Source organism: Poecilia latipinna, unplaced genomic scaffold, assembly GCF_001443285.1.
Source record: "Poecilia latipinna isolate Pla-1442-1.1 unplaced genomic scaffold, P_latipinna-1.0 Scaffold1475, whole genome shotgun sequence".
In the NCBI taxonomy this organism is placed as follows: domain Eukaryota; kingdom Metazoa; phylum Chordata; class Actinopteri; order Cyprinodontiformes; family Poeciliidae; genus Poecilia; species Poecilia latipinna.
The window spans coordinates 76,420-95,927 of NW_015114091.1; the positions used below are offsets into that span (position 1 = coordinate 76,420).

Genomic DNA, 19,508 nt, shown 5'->3' on the forward strand with positions numbered 1-19,508 from the left:
TCCACAGGACAAACATGTGCACATGTGTGTTGGTAATATGTCCTCCTGACTACCAGGAAAAAAAAATATTGTCCAATCACCATTTTTTTAAATCCCAGTCTTTGTAAGGTAATAAAAGGTTTTATGCACTTACTTTGGCTCTTCCCATAAAATGTGTTATTACTGATGAACGCCATTTTTATGAATTAGAAAAAGGTACATACAAAAGTCCCACCCCTTCACATGTGGTATCATTGAAAAGCCCTAAATGTCCTCTTTAGATACCAAAAGGAATTAATTCAGTAGAAGAAATTGGGAGAAATTCAAGTTTAGAAATGTCCTCTACAGAGGACAAAAATTAACTAATGGTTGATGTAACAGGATGTGAGTGTTTCTCTGACTTCCTGGAGGCACCGGCAGCTGCAGGCTGCTGCCGTCCCGCCTCCTCTGCTGCTTTCCGGGTTAAAACAGATCAACACCGGCGTCCTGGCGCGTTGCTCCGTCTATCCAAAGCTGCTTTTACGCTTAATTTTTATTCAAATACCAACAAGGGTTTGGAAAACAGTTAGTTTGAGTGTGATTTAGATTTTTAAATTTTTTGCGTGTTATTTTCATTTTGTGAGATGGCCGGGATGTGGGCCAGCCTGCAGGGATGATGATGTTCCCTGGAAATTATCTAATTACCTGAGGAAGAAGCAGCAGGGAGGACAGCACGCAGAGGGCGGGGCTTCACACACAGCAGACAAAATGGTGAGGATTACAATGAGCTGCTCAATTTACTGTCACCGCCGCCAAAATAACTTTCAACCGCTCAGAAACGTCTCCTGGTTTTAAAAACTTTTAAAATAAAACAAAGCTAAGTCATGGATTAACTGTTTAATGCTATTTTGGGGAATTTTGGCACTTTAATTATACTTTCCACATAAGCCAGACGTTTAGACAGAATAAATTTCTAACATGAAGCAGGATAGAAAAGTTCAGCAACAGTTCAGAGAGTTTTAAACCATAAAAACACAACAGAGTAACCAGTTATGTAACAAACATTACATTTTGTCAAAAGTCATTGAGTAAATATACATTAAATATCCTTAAGTCTGCTGCAACAAATAAATTAATCGCATCCAGTTTTCTACCAAAAACTGGATGATAAATTTTCAGTTTGGCGTTTTGGTCTCAACTAGTTCTGTGTTTGAAGGGCAGCTTTGTTAACAGGGAATTTATAATTTATTTTATTTGTTTTTTGTTTATTTTTGATATTTAAAATATCTTCCAGTTCCAGTGTTAAGTATTTATTAGGGTTTAAAGTTTATTGATTTTTGATAATGTGTTCTTGCGTCATAATGTCTTTAACATTGTATAATTTAAAAATGGTCTCAAAACAACAATGTTTTAATTTATCACAATAATTTCCAGGACAACTGATCATCCAGCTGCATTTGTTATTGTGACAGTCATAATAGATTTAAAGGAGCTAAGTGCTTTAGCAGTTTTCTGGAAGTTTATTCCAGATTTGTGGTGTATTGAAGCTGAATGCTGCTTCTCCATGTTTTGTTCTGGTTCTGGTTCTGGATGCAGAACCAGAACCTGAACCTGAGAGTCCTTCTGCTGTTACAGCTGCAGATCTTTAAGCCGTTCAGTGGTTTATAAACTGACATTCTTGAGGCGACAGAAGGCTGATTTTGTAACCGTCTTTATGTGGCTCTGAAGGTTCAGACCAGATTTTGGGCCTGATCTCCTAATACCTGAAGCCGAGCGTCGACTTTCGACCGTTCCTCTTTAGGTCCAAAGTCAATAACTTAAATTTAGTTTCTATCCACACATTTATCTGTCCAAAGCCTCGACTCAGAGCTTGGGTGGGTTCAAAGGTCACCTGGAGACATGTAATGTAGAGCTGTGTATCGTCTGCATCGCTACGGTAGCTAATCTTGTTATGGTAACTAATGTGGGAGACGTTATGTAGATATTAAATAGGAGGAATCCAGGAATGATCCTTGTGGTTCTCCACATTTAACTTCTGCTCATTACAATGAGAAGTTACTTACTGACACAAAGAAATGCCTGTTCTTTAGCATCTCAAACAATTTTATTTAAAAAAAGCCCCAATCTAAATAAATATAAATAAATAAAATAAAAACAAGGAGAATTAAAGTCTATTAGTCTGGAAATGTTATGAAGTAATTTCTAAAGCTCCAGGAATCCATTTAACCATTTAACTCAAGTAGGAGCAGCGACTCGTCATAATAAAATTACTCAAGTAAATGTAACTAGTTATTGTGTTGTATGATAGTAAAATGTATTTTAGGATCATGTGTTTCACATTATGCAAAAAGAAAATAAACAGGTGAAAAATTATTCATTTGTCTGTTTAAATCTATAAAAGCAAACAAAATTCCTTATCCACCTTTGGTTTATTTCTTTAAAAATGTTCCTGATGTAAAACCTAAAATGTAAAATTGAAAACTAAACTCTGACCTAAAGGTACGAACTTGGACCTCCTCTTTATTGCACTTTCTCAGTATTTTATAACTGTGGGTTAGAGGCATCCTCAGTTTTTCCCTTCTGCCTACTTATCACGCCTCAGTCATAAAACTGACTTACCAAACTTCCTCGCATGCGCGCAGCCTGAACCTTAAACCAGCGGCCTCCTCTGCGTCAAACACACATCGATCAGTCCGCTCTCTGCTGGTCCTCTGCTCTCTGTTTGCTCTGGGACTTTCTCATTTCAGCAGGTAAAAATATCTGCGCTCTCTAACCACTAAATACTGATCATTTTTATACAAATCGGCGTCATGTTTAATTCAGTTTAGCTCATTTGTTGCGTTATAAAGTGAAGTTTGTGCTTCTGGAAAGAGGAATGACCAAAATTAGCTGCTTCTGAGTTTGACAGATTTGTTGTTTTTAGACCAAATCAGCAGAATTTCAGGAAATTTGTCAGAGAAATCTGCAAACTGAGTTCTGGTGATGCAAATAAGACGATGTTTGCTCATGATAATAAGAGATAGTGATGGTATTTTCACTAAGGTTAAGCTACGTTTGTGTGTCAATGCTTAAAGTTACATAACTGAGTCAGGAAAATAGTTTTTATGCAAATTAATAAATATAAACAGAGAATTAAAAAAAAAACTGGCAAAGGTAGAAATACTGACCTGTCATTACAACAGGTTGGTAGAAACTAGTTACATTCACCTGAGTAACGTTTTGGAAATATAAAGTATTTCTGCTCTTTTTTCTTCCTTCTGAATGAAGAACAAACACGTTTTACCAAAATTCATTAGCAGTTTTTGTTAAAGTTTCTTAAGTTTTATATTGATTTGGAAATGTATTTTATTTTGCCTGATCTAATTTATTTGTAACTATGTTATTTATACAATTTGTTTTCGTTTTGGTCCTTAAAATACTAATATTTCCATTTAACTTTATATTTTGGTCCATCTGATGACTTTTACATATCAAATGATCGATAATTTGATCAGTTACTCAGCACCTTGGCAACTTTTTTATTCTTACTTGAGTTTTTTACTTTTTAATTTTACTTCAGTAAAAATCAGTTGTACTTTGTTCACCTCTGCATTATAATATACTAAAACGATTAACTAATGTCCACATTTTAACTATATTCTTTGATCATTTATCAATTAATCCTCCCTACAGTTTATTTTTTCACTAAATATCTGTTGCAAATGGTAAGATGAGTTTCACGTTTCAATAGGACGGCGTTGTCATCTTTGCAGAAATTTTTAATTTCATATGAGGTTAAGTTGGATCAGCAAATTGTTTTTGTTTCAATTCTTCTTCAATTGTTGAGAATAAGTCTAACCATTTCGGTTTGGTGTTTGAACCTAAAATATTTACCAAAAACATCAAAGAAATAGAATTTCAAGACTATTTTCATACCAGCAAGATCCTGCTGAAAATACGCCACCATAGTTAATAATTAAGATATGCTGATAGATAAATGCAAATTGTGCTTCTGTAAATTGCAAAGTTAAAGTACTACATTATCATAATACTGATAAATGTATCAGAATATGAGTCTGGGTGCATTAACAAGGTGAAAACAAACATGGTAAACCACTGAGACTTTAATAAATCCATTAATGTTTTGGCTAACATTATTTCTGACAGAACAAAACTTTTACAATCAGATAAGATTTAAATAACATGGTATGTAGAACAACAAAGCTGCTAGTTTTACCTTGTAAAGTTATAGCTAATATATCTACTAGAGCAAAACTATTCAAATTAACATTTTGGAAAAGTATAGTGTGTAAATCAGAACAAAGATCGTAAAGTTCTGACATTGTATCTAATCTATTATGGTTAGCTTGTAAATAACTGTTATGTTGTATATCTCTCACAACAAAGCTGTAACTGTTGATATTTATGGCTAACAGATAAGCTTGTGATAAAGCAATGACACTGTTAGCTTGTAAAGTTCTAGCAACATGTCACGTGATTTAATCAAACTGTTAGCATTAGCTTTCATAGTTAACATAATAAAAAAACAAAGTTCTGAGTTTTAATCTCTAGCTTTCTGTTAGCTTATAAAGTTCTGGCTAACGCTGAGCAGTTTCTATTAGCTTACTCCGGCTAACATATTGACTTGGCTGTTTGGAATAAGTTTGGACTAACACTGTGTCTGATAGTTTAAAGTTATTTTACTAAGTTTTGGATAACATTGTATGTCACAAAGAATATGCTGTTACTTCTAGCTTGCACAGTTCTGGCTAATGCGTCTCATAAAGTAAAGTTGCTGGTAGCTAATGAAGCTGTGGCTAACAGCAGTTAGCAGGTGACATGATTTCCAACATTTTAAATCCTAAAGTTTTCCAGCTGATGTTTTCACCAACAGTACATGTTGTTCTAAGTTAATGTTTCTCCAAATTTTGAATTTGTAGTTGGTTTCTGAAATTCACTGTAGTTGTCTCAGTGATTCTATGGAGTTTATGGATTTTGCAGATTTATTCTTTCGTTGATTCACATGGATGTAAAAATATTTACTCGTTATTCCAAATGTATTTTTCAGGATTCTGAATACAGGAGGTGTAGCATATCTAATGACTGTGACGCCATGGAGTTTGGGCGAAACGGAGCCTCCAAGCACCAGGTAACCGCCGATCTCCAATGTTCCTCTTAACTTAGAAGAGACTGGTTTTGGTTAAATAATGGTTTTTCAGTCTGCAGGTGCAAACAAACAAGGTGCTACCGTTAGCTTCCACAATATTCACTATAAAGTGAAGCAGGGCGGAGGCTGTTTCCGCCTGAAGAAGGCCACAACCAAAGACATCCTCATTGACCTGAAGTGAGTACACGCGTCTGGCATTTTGTCTGAAATAGAAACGTATCCTTAGATTTTAAAGTAGAAAGCTGAAATAAGAGGTTATGTTTATGAGATTTTTCTCATTTCAAATTGTTTTATGAGATCTGAGCTCTATCTACACTCACCATGCAAAATCCTGAACACAACAACATTCCAGCCACCAGGTTTGAATTATGCAAACCATCTAAGAAAACAAAACACTCTGAACTTGTTGGTCTACGTGCCACAAGGAGCCCGACTGGGAGGCAAACGTGACATGATCAGACCTGTTCTTTGGTTCCAGATCAAATACCACATGTTGGGAGGCAAAGGAAGGAAGCTTTGCTTTGTGGAGCGACTCCGGTTTCTGCTTCGCCTCTGCAGCACACACATCGTCCGTTCAGAAGCCTGTTATGGCACAATACCTTCGGGCTTAAACCAACAAACAGACATAGTGGCAGGATGCTGATCTATTTAAACAGCCTGACACAATGAGAAAGTTCAGGGTGTTAAAGTCACAGAATCAAGTTGGCTTTAGGGATTTCACGGTTGTGCAACAAATCAATTATTAAGAAAAGTAGCATTAATAGATCAAAATAACCAAATCGGGTCACCAAATGATAGCCAGGAACATAATTATCTAAGAGGTTGAAGTCTTAGTCATTGTTTACATACCTGATGAGATTTGGTATTAGATACCAATATATGTGCATAATAAACACAGGAAACTTCTCTCCAAACACTAAGAATTTATTAATAAATACTTCAACTATCAGTTATTGATCTTTAATAAAGATCCCTGCTGCTTTAGTTACTCTGACTGTAAACTTAGTCCAACAGACACAATCTAAGTTGGGTTTTTTTAATCAGTTTGAAGGTTTTACCAAACTGTGGATCTTCATGGCATCATTAATATCATATAATTGATTCCCACAGATGTTATAGTTTGGCACAAAACATGGGTATATTTAATTAAGATTCCTTCAGCTTCAGCTTTTCTGACTGTAAATTTAGCCCAACAGGCACAAAAGTTTAGTTTTTTTATTTAATTTGAAGGTGAACCAACCTGAGGCATCATTAATATATAATTGATTCCCACAGATGTCCTGGTTAGTCAGTCTCTGCTCTTCCACAATAAACCCCAAACAGGAGTATGAAGTAGAGGGATGGATCCTGAGTTATTTGGTCTCTGGAGCGTCTGAATACTTTTTCATGATGCTGTTATTAGAAACAATCCTTCATTGTGTGGATGTTATGGAAACTGTTTTTGGTCAAAGGTCAGGGTGTGTGTTTCTATGCATGCAGGATACTGTATACAATGACTGGTATCTTCATTATATTCCTGTTGGTGTAATCATTGACAGAGTTGAAGGAGGGTTGAAACTTTGTTTAAACTCACGTGAGTTTAAACTTTATTTAAACCTAAAATCTGCTGGGACAGCCTGTCCCAGCAGATTTTACTCCGCTAACTTTCACCTCTCTGCTGTTCATATGAAGAGTTTACTGGTGGCTTTTATTCTCAAAGTCACAACAGCAGCTCCCTGGGGCTAAAATCTACCAGAAAAGATGGAGTTTTCTAGAAAATTATGTTTTTTTTCTACCAAATGGACATTAAGATCTATTGAATCAGCAACAAAATCCCATATTTTTGCTAAAAGCATAAACTAAAATGAACATTGTTTTAACTGGTATCCAAAACCAGCAGGACAACTTGCAGCATCATGGTAATGATGAGAAAGTCTCTGAATGAATGACTAAACGTTTTTCATGTTGACATAAAATGCAGAGTCAGCATTACTGACACGGCATTCCTGAGTTGTGCTGATAGGAAAACTGAAGCAGTTTTAGTTCCTTGTTGCAGGCAGTCACACAGGTTCCACCCCGCGGGATGCAGAACTGAAACTGGAGCCTCACTGATGTCAAAACATTGGAAAATGTCCTGAAAAAACATGTAGTAGGCAAATTTAGAGAAAAAAATCTGAATCATTCTTCTGTCTTATCTTTTTGCTTACTCATTTTTCAGCAAATTTTATCCAAATCAGATGTATTTAAATTATGTTATTTCTTCCACTATGTAATATCTTAGATATTTAATTTATTTTAAGCATTTTAAATATACAATCAGCATGAAAGAAGTTTTTTTTTCCAACTCAAGCCAATTTCTTGTTTTATTAATCTGAGAAAGTAGCACCGTAGGGCCAACATAAATGTCTATATTTTAACACAGATCATAAATCTAGAATTTTAACATTTATTTATTAATAATGAGAATCCTATTAAATTTGAATTCAGCAGTTTCAGCGTAGATAAATTAAAATATGTTAAATCATTTCAAATGCAAGATTTGAAGGAGCTTGCAAGTTTACTTTGTAAAACTGTGAATAATAATCTTTATATTGTTGCGTTACCATTGCAACTATCTGATGTCATGTGTTTAATCTTTGCGTTTGAGCTCAGTTTGTTCACAAATAAACCTAAGCAAATATTAATTATCAGTGATAATCTGGTGATTTTAACTGGAAGAGGGGCCCCTAAATTACATTCCCTTTAAGGCCCCATAACTCTTTGGGCCGGCCCTGCAGCAGTTTTACATCTAGTTTGTTTTGTGCTGTAATCCTACAGAAAATCCTCCTTTTTTTTTAACTTGATTCATTAAATGAAGTCGCCTCCAGGTACCTTGAATACACCTGACAGTTCACCTCTCACCTGCAGTGTGATGGATAATCTGATAATCTCCCAGGATTAAGGGCTTATCTTTATTGAGATCAGAACAATTCTCCAAAAGGTTAAAGATTTTTCTGTTTGATAACGGTCCGGTTATGAAAACTGCCCGAACCTGTTGTTATGACTTTAATGTTGTGAAAACTTCGGTCAAAGAGCGTCTTGTTGTCATGTAATGGTCTGGCGGTTCTGAGTCGTTCAGCTGCTGCCTGCTGTGTTTTATTGTTTAGTTTGTCTAATCATTGACAGAGTTAAAGGCTGGGTCACCCTGTGTTTCACGTGAGGCTGAGCTCTCATGCAAACCCGTGTTTTTATCAGTTTACTGCTGTCTGGTGGCACAAATTTTCTAAACTAATCATTACTGAATAAGGCAGATTTTCCGCCTTGAGATTCTTGGTTTTATGATTTAATCATCCTCATTTTTCTCATTTTAAATGCCGTAAATTCATTTTATGTTTAATCTCAGCTGTGTATAGATGTTATAAAACGTTTTCTTTGGTCAAAGGGCAGAGAGTTTTTATTGGATTATGAGGTAATGTGAGCTGCTTTCTGCAGCGTTGCACTGAAGCAACAATAAAACCTTCCTCTTTATGTATTTAACTTCCATGATGCTAGTTTTAGTATGTTGTTCAGATATGCAAAGTTAACTCTAAAACACGGAGGAGCATTCATTTGTATTTTTACATAATATTTTTACAAATAAATTGTCAAAATGGGGAAAAAAGTTTTAATTTGGAGCAAATAAATTTGTAATTTTGTCAGATGCCTCTGGTAAGGCAGACCCATCAGTGGACAGGAGCGTTTACTACATCAGAACTTATTCTGTGAATGTGTTTTAATTCACCTTTAGCCCTTTAACTCTCTCAGAAAATCCCAAAACCATCTATAGTGATTTTTATTTTTTTTTTTTGCAAAATTGAAGAAGACATTTTGAAATTTTTTATGCAATACTTCAAAATGCACCTAAAACCGTTGATGGAAACACTGTTGTAGACTAAAAGTATCTACTCACATCATGCATGTGGCGACAGTGGAAACAGAGGAACGTTGTACAGAAACATTTCTGTTCTGTTTAATGAAAAACATCCAGGTTTTGCTATTATTTTATCCGTAACATTGTTGTTTTGGGCCTGAAGGAGATTTTAGTTCTGGTGGGCTGTGAAGTCTTTGAAGGCTCCATTTTTACAGGTTTTTGATCTAACACTGTAAACCATTTTATTTGCTTGAATTGTGGTCTAATTAAAGCGACTGTGTTTTTGGAGGCTCTGTAATCAGCAGCTGGGTTCTGTTTTATGACCGGTTCCTTTCATGTTTGGTCCTCCTCAGCGGGCTCATGAAGCCGGGCCTGAACGCCATCATGGGAGCAACAGGAAGCGGGAAGTCATCGTAAGTCTTCTGCATCTGTTTGTTATAAAACTTTTACCTTTCCTGCATGTTTTTTACTTAAACTAAGACAAAAATTAGCTCAAGTGTTTTTCCCTCAGTCGTCTTTCTAACTTACTAACAAAAACGAGAATAAGGATGAGGTCAAATCCAGAATTATTTATATAAGTAATCAAATTTATTGTGTTTATTGTTGTGAATAATGATGTCATGTTAGTGAAAACAAAACCACCTTCTGGACCCATTTTTAATCTTAGTGCTCATTAACTGCATGAGAAAGAAAATGGCTCCCAAATTTTCTACGTTCCTTCCTGTTTTCTGAACACCAGATGTAAATAAAAACATCTCATCCACAAACCGGTTCACATGCTTTGAGAGAGTCTAGTGGGAGAAATGGCTCATGGTCTTTTACCAAAGAGAAATCTGACGCTACATGATCTTTGTTTATGTTTTGTGAAGAAGAAAGTTGAGTTCAGGTTCTTCTTCAGAGGTTTTTTTTGTGTCATTTCCTTCTGTGGTTCTTGGTGCAGCGCCACCACAGGCGAGGAGGGGAACAGGTTTTCCAAAGGGTGTGGTTGGTTTGACACAATGCAGCCTGAAAGAAAACCACAGCAGTTGGAAATGAAACAAATGCTATGATAAATTGGTTTGATTAAGGACCAAAACTGCAGCATTTGTTACACTTTTAGCTGCAGTCGTTCGCTTTCAAACTACATTGTCAAACTAAGCAAACCCTTTAAAAACCTGTTCTCCTTCTTGCCTGTGGGGGTGCTGCTTCAAGAACCAATGAAGGAAAAAAAACACAAAAACCTAGGCTAGCTAGGCTAAAGTGTTTGGTTTGGTTGTATTTACCCAGAATGCCCCGCGTTGTAGTCCGCTTCCTGCTTCTGGAGTGGTCTGTGATTCGCTTGGTGTTCACATATGCATTCGATCTGCACCAGAGTTCATTTCAGCCGAACACAGACTGAGGTCTGATCAGAGTTCGACTGAACATTCACACCTCCCCAAATGAAGTAGAGTTTGATTAAAGTGGACTAAACAGCGCTGGTGTGAATGTACCTTTAGAGTCAAACCCAGCCTTATTTACTGTTGCTGGTTTCTCTTCAGGTTCCTGGATGTTTTGGCAGCCAGAAAAGACCCGTCAGGCCTGTCAGGAGAAGTCCTGATCAACGGCGCTCCGCAGCCTCCCAACTTCAAATGTCTGTCTGGATATGTGGTGCAGGTAGGTGAAAGCAGTCAGGAAGCCAGACCCACAGAAGCCAGCTTGAAATGTTTTTCCATTCAGGAATGTTCCCTGGAAGGGAAGGAAGAGACCGCCTGCAACAATACGACCGGCTTCTTCGGCCAAATCTCATTAAATAAACTGTTTTGAAACGCAAAGTCGCAGAAGAGGAAGTTTGATTCAAGGATAGAAATAAAGGTGCATCCAGCTGCAGCTGAAGTTTGAGTTTTTTTAAGCAGTGGCTTCCTGTCTGCAGGACGACGTAGTGATGGGAACCCTGACGGTTAGACAGAACTTCGCCTTCTCTGCGGCGCTGCGTCTGCCGTCCTCCATCAGTCAGAAGGAGAAGGAGCAGAAGGTGGAGAAATTGATCCAGGAGCTGGGACTGGGACGAGTGGCTAACTCCAAGGTGAGGACGCTGGAGAGCAGCTCCAACCAAGAAGTCAGAACCTGGAAAATCAATAAAAATATGGATACGTTGCACATTATAGTTTACATGTGAAAATTTTGCACATGCGCACAATGCTGGAGGGCAGAAATACGATTCTTTTACATGACATCCATATTAATTCAGTAGCAAAGAGGAAAAGACGCAGAAAAACATCTAGTTTGCCAAAAAACATGCAAACATTTCCCCCACAAAGAACAGAACATTCAGTCCGTTACAGTTTTATGCTTTCAGGCTTGATTTTTATCTTGCTATTAATAAGTGATTGCGTTGGTAGATGAGCTACCAATCTAATCTAACACAGCGGTGGTTCATTAGCTTATTTAAACACCTGCTCTACTGATGATGTCAGAGATGTTGGTGTTTAGATCACCTTATTTATTTATTTATTTATTTTTTTTTAAATGAACGGTTAAAAAAAATTTCCACAGCACATCTACATGTTAAGTTGTCAAAGTCAAGCTAGCATAGCTGACTTACTTCTGTGTCCCTCACTATTTTTTAACTTGTTTCCTGACCTTGCTATCTAGTTGTCGTAGTGTTGACAATTGGTAGCAAAGCACTGTGTCCCTTTTCTTTTATATATCATACGTACATTTAAGATTTAGTGTGTTGACAAATTTACAGCTAAAACCAACGTTGGTCGTCATTGGCGATGATGACTAGCTTTTTGCGCATGTTGCGGGAGCGAAGTTAAAGTATTCATGATGAGAAAAAACAAAAGTAACATGAATGAGACGGAAATCTGACGTTTATTGGGTTGACTGTGGTAAATATCACCCACGATACTTCCCTGCTGCGTTTCAGGTGGGAACGCAGCTGATTCGTGGGATCTCCGGCGGGGAGAGGAAGAGGACAAACATCGGCATGGAGCTGATCATCGACCCGCCCGTCCTCTTCCTGGATGAACCCACCACGGGGCTGGACGCCAGCACCGCCAACTCTGTGCTGCTGCTGCTGAAGAGGTGAACAACACATTCAGTTTGCTGGTTTTCTCCCAGTTAGACCACACTGGGCTTTATTGATTTATTTACGTATTATGATCCCATTCAGCTGCAGTAGAACTACATCTATTCTTACTGGGATCCAACAGAATGATATTTACATAAAAGATTAAAATCTATACATTTACCTCGTTTAAGTGCGGTAAAGTTTCCTACAAATCCTGCCCTGCCATGTATTTATAATTCTACACTAAAGGAGAAGTTTTTAAATAAAATACAAGTTAATTTTAAGACTAATATGTTTCTAATAACAAAAATCAGTGAGTCTGTCTTTGACCAGCTTATTGTACATTGAAATATTATTCCGATAATCACACGTGAATATTATACGCACAGCTCTGCTTTGTATATAATTTATCCAGTAGCCTTGTTAATGTTATTATTTGTATTTTCTTGTGAGTTAAATTATTAACATATAGAATGGTTTGTTTTCTAATTTTGTGAAATCATTGTAAACTTTAAAAGTGGTTATTATTTACGTCAGGCGGTAGTGAAGTCTAACTTCCACATCTCTATGACATTATGAACTTTTATAAATAATATCATGTCTGGTTACTCATTTATTTATAATCTATCCAACTATCTATCTTCTTCCAATTATCCAAGATCAATATAAATAAATGTTATAATATTGTCATGGACACAATCAGTATTAATAGATAATACATCTGGTGTCATATTAAATAATTTACCTGAAGTTTGATCTAAAAGTGGGTGAAATCAACTCACTCTTTCACTCTTTGGTTTCCTAGCAACAACCTGCTGGCTAAGAAGCAGTTTCAAGTCCCTCCCTCCATTCGGTTACCTAGCAACAGCCTGTTGAGTAGCGGTTTCAAGTTTCCCCACTTTGCCTCATTTAAAAACAAAAAACAACGGTGTGAAGTGAAAACTGTGGATGAAATGGCAAAATCATGTTTGGCAGTGTTTCAGATATTTAAAACAAAAATCTAATCAACATTTATAAATATTGATGGAAACTGTTAAATCAGGATTTGTTTTACAGTCACCCAACAATAAACCACTTTCTAGAGGACTTGAAGGAGTTTCTTAACCAGCAGAGACACTCAAAAACCCCAAAGGAAAAACCTTAAATGTTTTATAACTGAGCCTTAAACTTATTTCCAAAATTTTGTTTTTGCAGGATGGCAAACCACGGTCGCACCATCATCCTGTCCATCCATCAACCGCGGTACAGCATCTACCGCCTGTTCGACAGCCTCACGCTGCTCGTCAATGGAAAACAGGTCAACATAACCAAAATATCTCATAATCAACATCTACTGACCAACCAAGAGCCCTAAATGTGAAAAAAACAACCAAGTAACTTTGTTTTATGGTGAAATTGAAACATCCAGGTTTACCACGGCCCGGCACAGAGAGCGCTGGAGTATTTCTCTGAAATCGGTAAGAAGTGGATCAAACATTCAACTTGTTTTGATTCAGCAGGGATGTTTTTTTTTTTAGCTCAGTTTGGGTTTTTTTCTTCCAGGATATCACTGTGAGGCTCATAACAACCCTGCTGACTTCTTCCTGGACGTCATCAACGGAGACTCGACCGCAGTCACCCTCAGCAGCCTGGAAGAAGACGGTAGGTTTGGCTTTAATCCAGTAAATAACTATTATTGTTTTCTACTTTTATTGAAAAAAAGTCACGATTATTACGGTTAACCCACTAATTTATGGTGTGAGATATAATTTGGATGATATAGAGGGATGATTGGTCATGGCCTTTGAAATCTAAACAAATAGTGGCGTGTGATTGGGATATCAGAATCCCTTTCTGATACGTCCCCGGAATTGGACATGTGCCACTTGGGGTGAGTCCTCAACAGAGATTAAGGATTTAATGAATATTCTATAATCTAAAGACTTGTTTCCATTGAGTGGCACAGGTTAGTAATGTTTGGTATACTATTTGGTCTGTCTCCATTAACAGTGGGCTGTACAACCGACCTGTACCAGACCATTCCTGGGCCCCCTTCAGTTGTAGGTTCATAGGACAATGATTCAGTTTGGTATGGTTAGGGTGGAGCTACTGGTACTGGGGGACAGAAAAATGTTACTGCTTGAGACAAAACAAGACATAGTAGTCGTCACGTCTGTCATTGCACTAATATGATGCCATGTTAGACGTTTGGGTTTAATCTGCCCAACTGGTGGTTGAAGCATTCCTCTGGAGACAGAGGACCATAAAACAGCATGCTAAACCACACTGACCCGTGTCTTACCACTCAGTGGAGACAAGACGATAGATCTGTAATGCTTTGGTCTTTGTCAAGTAAAAGTGAACAAGGTTGGTGTAAACAGGCAGTGCAGAGCATCTTATCCCAAGAACTTGCTTCTTAGTACAGGAAAAACCCTAATCATAAGGGGAAAACTGGTGGCTAGCTGTTGAGCTCAGTCTGAGTTAACTTGAATAAATGTTGTTTTTTTTTGTTGCAGACTCTCAACAAGATGCAGAATCAATGTCCAAGTCCAGAAAAGGAATCGAGGACAAACTGGTGGAGGAGTACAGGAACTGCCAATACTACAAACAGACAAAAGATGAGCTGGGTAAGTTCAAGAGATACGAGATTTACCCCAAAAACCCTTTGGAGAGACAAAGACTCTACAAAGACAAACCATTGATTAACTGACATCATTACTAATAATTTTCCAGATGGTGTTGTTAGTAGAAACATTGACAGAGGCCGCTTTGTCTCGAGAAATGTTAGTTTTCACGTCATTTTCTTACCTTGTATCTTCTAGAAAAGATTTTTCAGGGAAAGCCAACAACCAAGAGTTCTCGGTTCAGGACCATCACCTACAACACCAGCTTCCTAACCCAGTTCAGATGGGTTCTCAAGAGAACCTTCCGCAACCTGGCGCTGAACCCGCAAACCTCCATCGCTCAGGTAATAAACCGTAGATCAAACTCTTCTCCGAATCTGCTTCCTTTAAACTAAACAAGGTTCTGGTGGGTAGAGTTACCTCTGTAAAGGTCTGTAGCAGCATCTGCTGGACAAAAAGGGTACTGCACGTTCAAACACATGAAGTTTCTGTATTTCAGAAGCCAGTTTTACTCTTTAACGTAGCTCTGAGTCACAAAGTTCTTCTGAATTTAAAACGTTTAGAGTTTGTATTGTGTGTTTCAGGTAGCGGTGACGCTCTTCCTCGCTCTGGTTGTCGGAGCACTTTTCTTCGATGTCCAGCTGAATGACAGCGGGATCCAGAACAGGTATGTTACTCTTTTATAATCCAGAGCCGAGTTTGTGGTTTTGATTTTATTCTGTGTTCTGATTTGGTCTCGTCTCTGTGTGGTTGTGTTTTCAGGACCGGCGCTCTCTTCTTCGTCGTGGTGAATCAGTGTTTCAGCTCGCTGTCGGCCGCTGAACTCTTCATCATAGAGAGGAAGCTCTTCATGTGGGTCTGACTCTCAAAATCACATAATTATATCCTAGAGGACATTTAGATTGAGAACTGAGAAGCAAAGATAATAATTTATCTTTATGGAGGAGGCTTACTGACGAAAGCCATCATATTTCTCTCTCTGCAGCCATGAATACATCAGCGGTTACTACAGACTCTCTGTCTACTTCCTGTCTAAGATCCTGTCTGACATCATCACTCTGAGGACCATCCCCGCCATCGTCTTCACCTGCGTCGCCTACTTCATGATTGGTAGGTAACATACTGTGATTGTAAGAGAAATTATTATTGTTTTTTTTTTATTGTAATCATGAAGTCGTAGGATGTAAAATTTAAAGGATTACGTTCAGACTAAACCTTGTGGCGTCTTCATGAGAAATTAAAAACTGGAACTGATAACATTTAAAATGTTAAAAGACATTTAAATGTCTTTTAAAAGACATTTTAAAAGACATTTAACACGTATGTTCAAAGCTGCTGCTTTGAACATACGTGTGTCTCTAAATGGCAGAGAAAAAGGGAGTTAATGTCATTTATCACCATGTTATGAATTAATTTATGAATTTTACAATTTGATTAGTGAATCTTATACTTAGTTTGCTAACTTTATTTAAATTGTTAACTGAATATTGAGTTTGTAAGCTAAATACTTTGTTTGTAACTATATTTAGCTTGCCCACTAAATATTAATTAGCAAACAGAATTTAGCTTGGTAAATATACTGCTCAAAAAAATAAAGGGAACATTTCACTATAATTTTGTGTGTGGCTCCAAATCCAGGCCTCCATTGGTCAATAAATTTGATTTCCATTGATGATTTTTGTGTGATTTTGTTGTCAGCACATTCAACTTTGTACAGAACAAAGTATTCAATGAGAATATTTCATTCATTCAGATCTAGCATGTTATTTGAGTGTTCCCTTTATTTTTTGAGCAGTGTATTTAGTTTGCATGCTAAAAATATTTTAGCAAATGTTTTGCATCCTAACTAATATTCAGCTTACTAATTTAGTTAGCTAACTAGTTAGCTTGCTAACTAAATCTTTTGTTAATAAGCTAAGTTTATCTTGCAAACTTAGATTGTTAACAAAATTAGCAAGCTAAGTTAGCAAAGCTAAGCTTGCTAACTTAATTTAGTTAGCAGGTTACCAAGCTTGCTAAATGAGTTAGCATGCTTGGTAACTAAATATAGCTAACTATATCTAACTTTAAATATTTAGTTACCAGGCTAAATATTTTGCATTTTAATATTTCGTCATGTTAGGTAAAATTAGCCAAGTCTAACTTGCTAGTTAGTTATTTAGCCTGCTAATTAAATCTAGTTAACTATGTCTAACTATATCTAAATACGTAGTTATACCAATTGTATATATTTAGTTCTCAGGTTAAATATTTATCCATTTTTTCAGATATATTTGCAGATGTTCTTCGCTGTAGCTGATCATTTTGTGCTGATTCAGGTTCTGCTCTGGTCGGTGTGTTTCAGGCCTGAAGCCGACAGCGGGGGCTTTCTTCATCTTCATGTTCAGCGTGGCTCTGGTGTCGTACACCGCCACCTCCATGGCCATGGCCATCTCGGCCGACCAGACGGTGGTGGCCATTGCCAACATCTTCATGACCATCACCTGCGTCTTCATGATGGTAAATAAACACTCAGCAACGCTCAAAATACACTAAATATTCTTGCAGAGGAAATATTTAAAATGGTTGCTCAATTTCGTCAGTAATGTATTAAAATATTTGAAGGAAATTCAACTATTCTTATTTATTATTTCTATGATTGGACAAAAGATACAAATAAAGAGAAAGCCCATCTGTATTTTAATTATATAGCATCATTCTAAGAATCCACTTATAAATTATAAAATTAAAGCGTAAAACCATCAGTTAACACAGTTTAATATTAGTTTGGTCGTTTCAATCTGTAATTCATCAGGTCATCTGCTAAAAAACATCTTTTCTTCTTGTATTTTAAAGGTCTGATGTATCATTTTCTCTATTTCCACGAATATTTGTTTATTTTTCTACTTTCCATTAGTTTTGGCCCATTGTGATGTGATTTGGTCAGCATGCCTTTATTTACTAGCTTCTGTTTATAGACAGAGTTTTTGAAGTTTCATATTACTTTACATTTACTAGAACCTCAGTATTTTATCTGTTTTATCATTTTACTGGCTGTATTGTAATATTTTTAAAGCATTGTCAATAATACAGGTGAAAAACATTTAAAACCTAATTATTTGTGCAGATCTTTGCAGGTCTGTTGGTGAACGTAACCTCCATCGTCAACTGGCTCTCCTGGTTGAAGTACCTCAGTATACCCAGATATGGACTGAGTGTATGTACACAAACCAGAAATTATCCATATTTGCTAAAATTAAAATTGTGAATTGAATGTTTTTAACGTGTATGCAGTAATTTTTATTAATTATTGTTCTTCATTTTTGGTTTTTAGGCTCTGCAAGCAAACGAGTTCCCTGGTCTGGAGTTCACCTGGAAAGGAAACATTTCCATGTAAGACGCCGAGAAAAACACAAAAACAAACTTTTAGGAACGACATTAACATTTCCGCAGCCATATGTTTACTTTATTCTAGGGCTGCGACTAACAATTATTTTAGTTATTGATTTTATTCTATTGATTATTCTGACAATTTATTAATCAGATAAAAAATTGGTATATTCTGCATATTTTTCATGTAAACCTTTTTGTATAATGTTAGAAATATTTAAAAATGAACAAATAATAAATAACTTATTACCTAAAATGTGATGACATCGATCGCTTTATCATTTGTAGCAAAGGACACATCTGCAGCTAAAAAAATACTGGCATGTTTTTTTTTTTTATCATCAATTAATTAATTACCTTTTAACGACGAACCAACCTGGACTGTTTAATGCCTAAAAGCTCAGTGTTGCTGATTGTAATGCGTGTTGTGTGTTGAGCAGGTCAGGTGAGGATTACCTGAAGGAGCAGGGAGTTGATTTCTCCACCTGGGGTCTCTGGCAGAACCACCTGGCTCTGAGCATCATGATCATCTGCTTCCTCACCATTGCATACCTCAAACTGCGCTTCATCAAGAAGTTCACATAAAGCCTTCAGGAAACACTGCAACCAAAATTTAGACACAATTTGTTATTTTCCATCCATTTGGTTCATTATTGTATTTACGGTTGTTTATTCTGTTGAAACCAGCTATGTTTATCCCAGATAACTTGTGAAATGTTTGGTTCTTACTCACTCCGTATATCACTGCATCATGCTGTATGAGTATAGCTTTATTTTGATTTTTGCACTTTAATGCTGAAAGTCATGTAAATTTATCATTTTATATATGTAATTTTTTTTCTACAGAAATAAAGCAGTTCCTTTAAATCAAACAAACATGGAAACAGTTTGTTTAAAAATAAATATGATTATATTCTAAGTTTATTCTTTAAACTCTTAATATTATTTTTCCCCCATAAAATGCCAACTCAGATCAAGCTTGTTGGTCATCTCAGTGAACAAGGTAACATTTGACACGAACTAAAAATAAATTCCAATATCATTTTTTTCTTTGACCTTTTTAAGATTTTATTTAAACAAAAATAAATTCAAGCTTTACAAAATAGCAAAAAATACATTTTACTTTATTATTTACTTTATATTTTGGTTTAAAAGAAGCCAAAAGAGGAGTTAAGGCAGGATTTTCTCTATCGCGTCAATTTGTGTAAAGTAGCAACCGTTAGCCCTATTAGCAACGTCTGCTAATAAAGCTAACGGTTAGCTCACTGTGTTTTAATCGGGCTTTTGTTAACCAAATAATCTATTATAAGTAAACGCTTGTGTGCTGATACTTAAAATCCGATCTATAGATATATTTGTTGTCTGTATTGGACTAAAAATCCGTCACACACGACCGTAGCGCCGAGAAGCCCAAACAGATGTAGCATGCTAACCCCTCCGAAGCTAATCAGTTACTTTATTTGGAAATACGTCACAAAAAAGCATATGTCTCAAGGCGTCTTAACATTTAGCCAAATAGCAAACTAATTAATT

At 36.5% G+C, this 19,508-nt stretch overlaps 1 protein-coding gene across 2 annotated transcripts; it reads left to right on the forward strand.

Annotated features, from left to right (window-relative positions):
• The first annotated feature begins 417 nt into the window (after window positions 1–417).
• On the forward strand, window positions 418–19,021 carry abcg2a (ATP-binding cassette, sub-family G (WHITE), member 2a). Of its 2 annotated transcripts, none has more exons than XM_015057612.1 (19): window positions 418–729; window positions 5,006–5,086; window positions 5,157–5,281; window positions 9,326–9,385; window positions 10,490–10,604; window positions 10,861–11,013; window positions 11,860–12,017; window positions 13,198–13,300; window positions 13,412–13,460; window positions 13,546–13,644; window positions 14,499–14,609; window positions 14,805–14,950; window positions 15,191–15,273; window positions 15,369–15,458; window positions 15,592–15,716; window positions 16,951–17,105; window positions 17,713–17,802; window positions 17,920–17,978; window positions 18,416–19,021. In XM_015057612.1, the coding sequence occupies exons 1-19, from the start codon at window positions 727–729 to the stop codon at window positions 18,558–18,560; spliced, it is 1,950 nt and encodes a 649-aa protein (XP_014913098.1). In that variant the 5' UTR covers window positions 418–726; the 3' UTR covers window positions 18,561–19,021. The 2 variants fall into 2 exon arrangements, with proteins under 2 accessions (XP_014913098.1, XP_014913099.1); XM_015057613.1 differs by lacking the exon at window positions 418–729 and adding an exon at window positions 2,542–2,708.
• Window positions 19,022–19,508: the final 487 nt, after the last annotated feature.

Coding starts and splice junctions, on each gene's coding strand:
- abcg2a (XM_015057612.1), top strand. Junction 5,282..9,325: donor GACATCCTCATTGACCTGAA/GTGAGTACACGC, acceptor GGTCCTCCTCAG/CGGGCTCATGAAGCCGGGCC. Junction 9,386..10,489: donor ACAGGAAGCGGGAAGTCATC/GTAAGTCTTCTG, acceptor GTTTCTCTTCAG/GTTCCTGGATGTTTTGGCAG.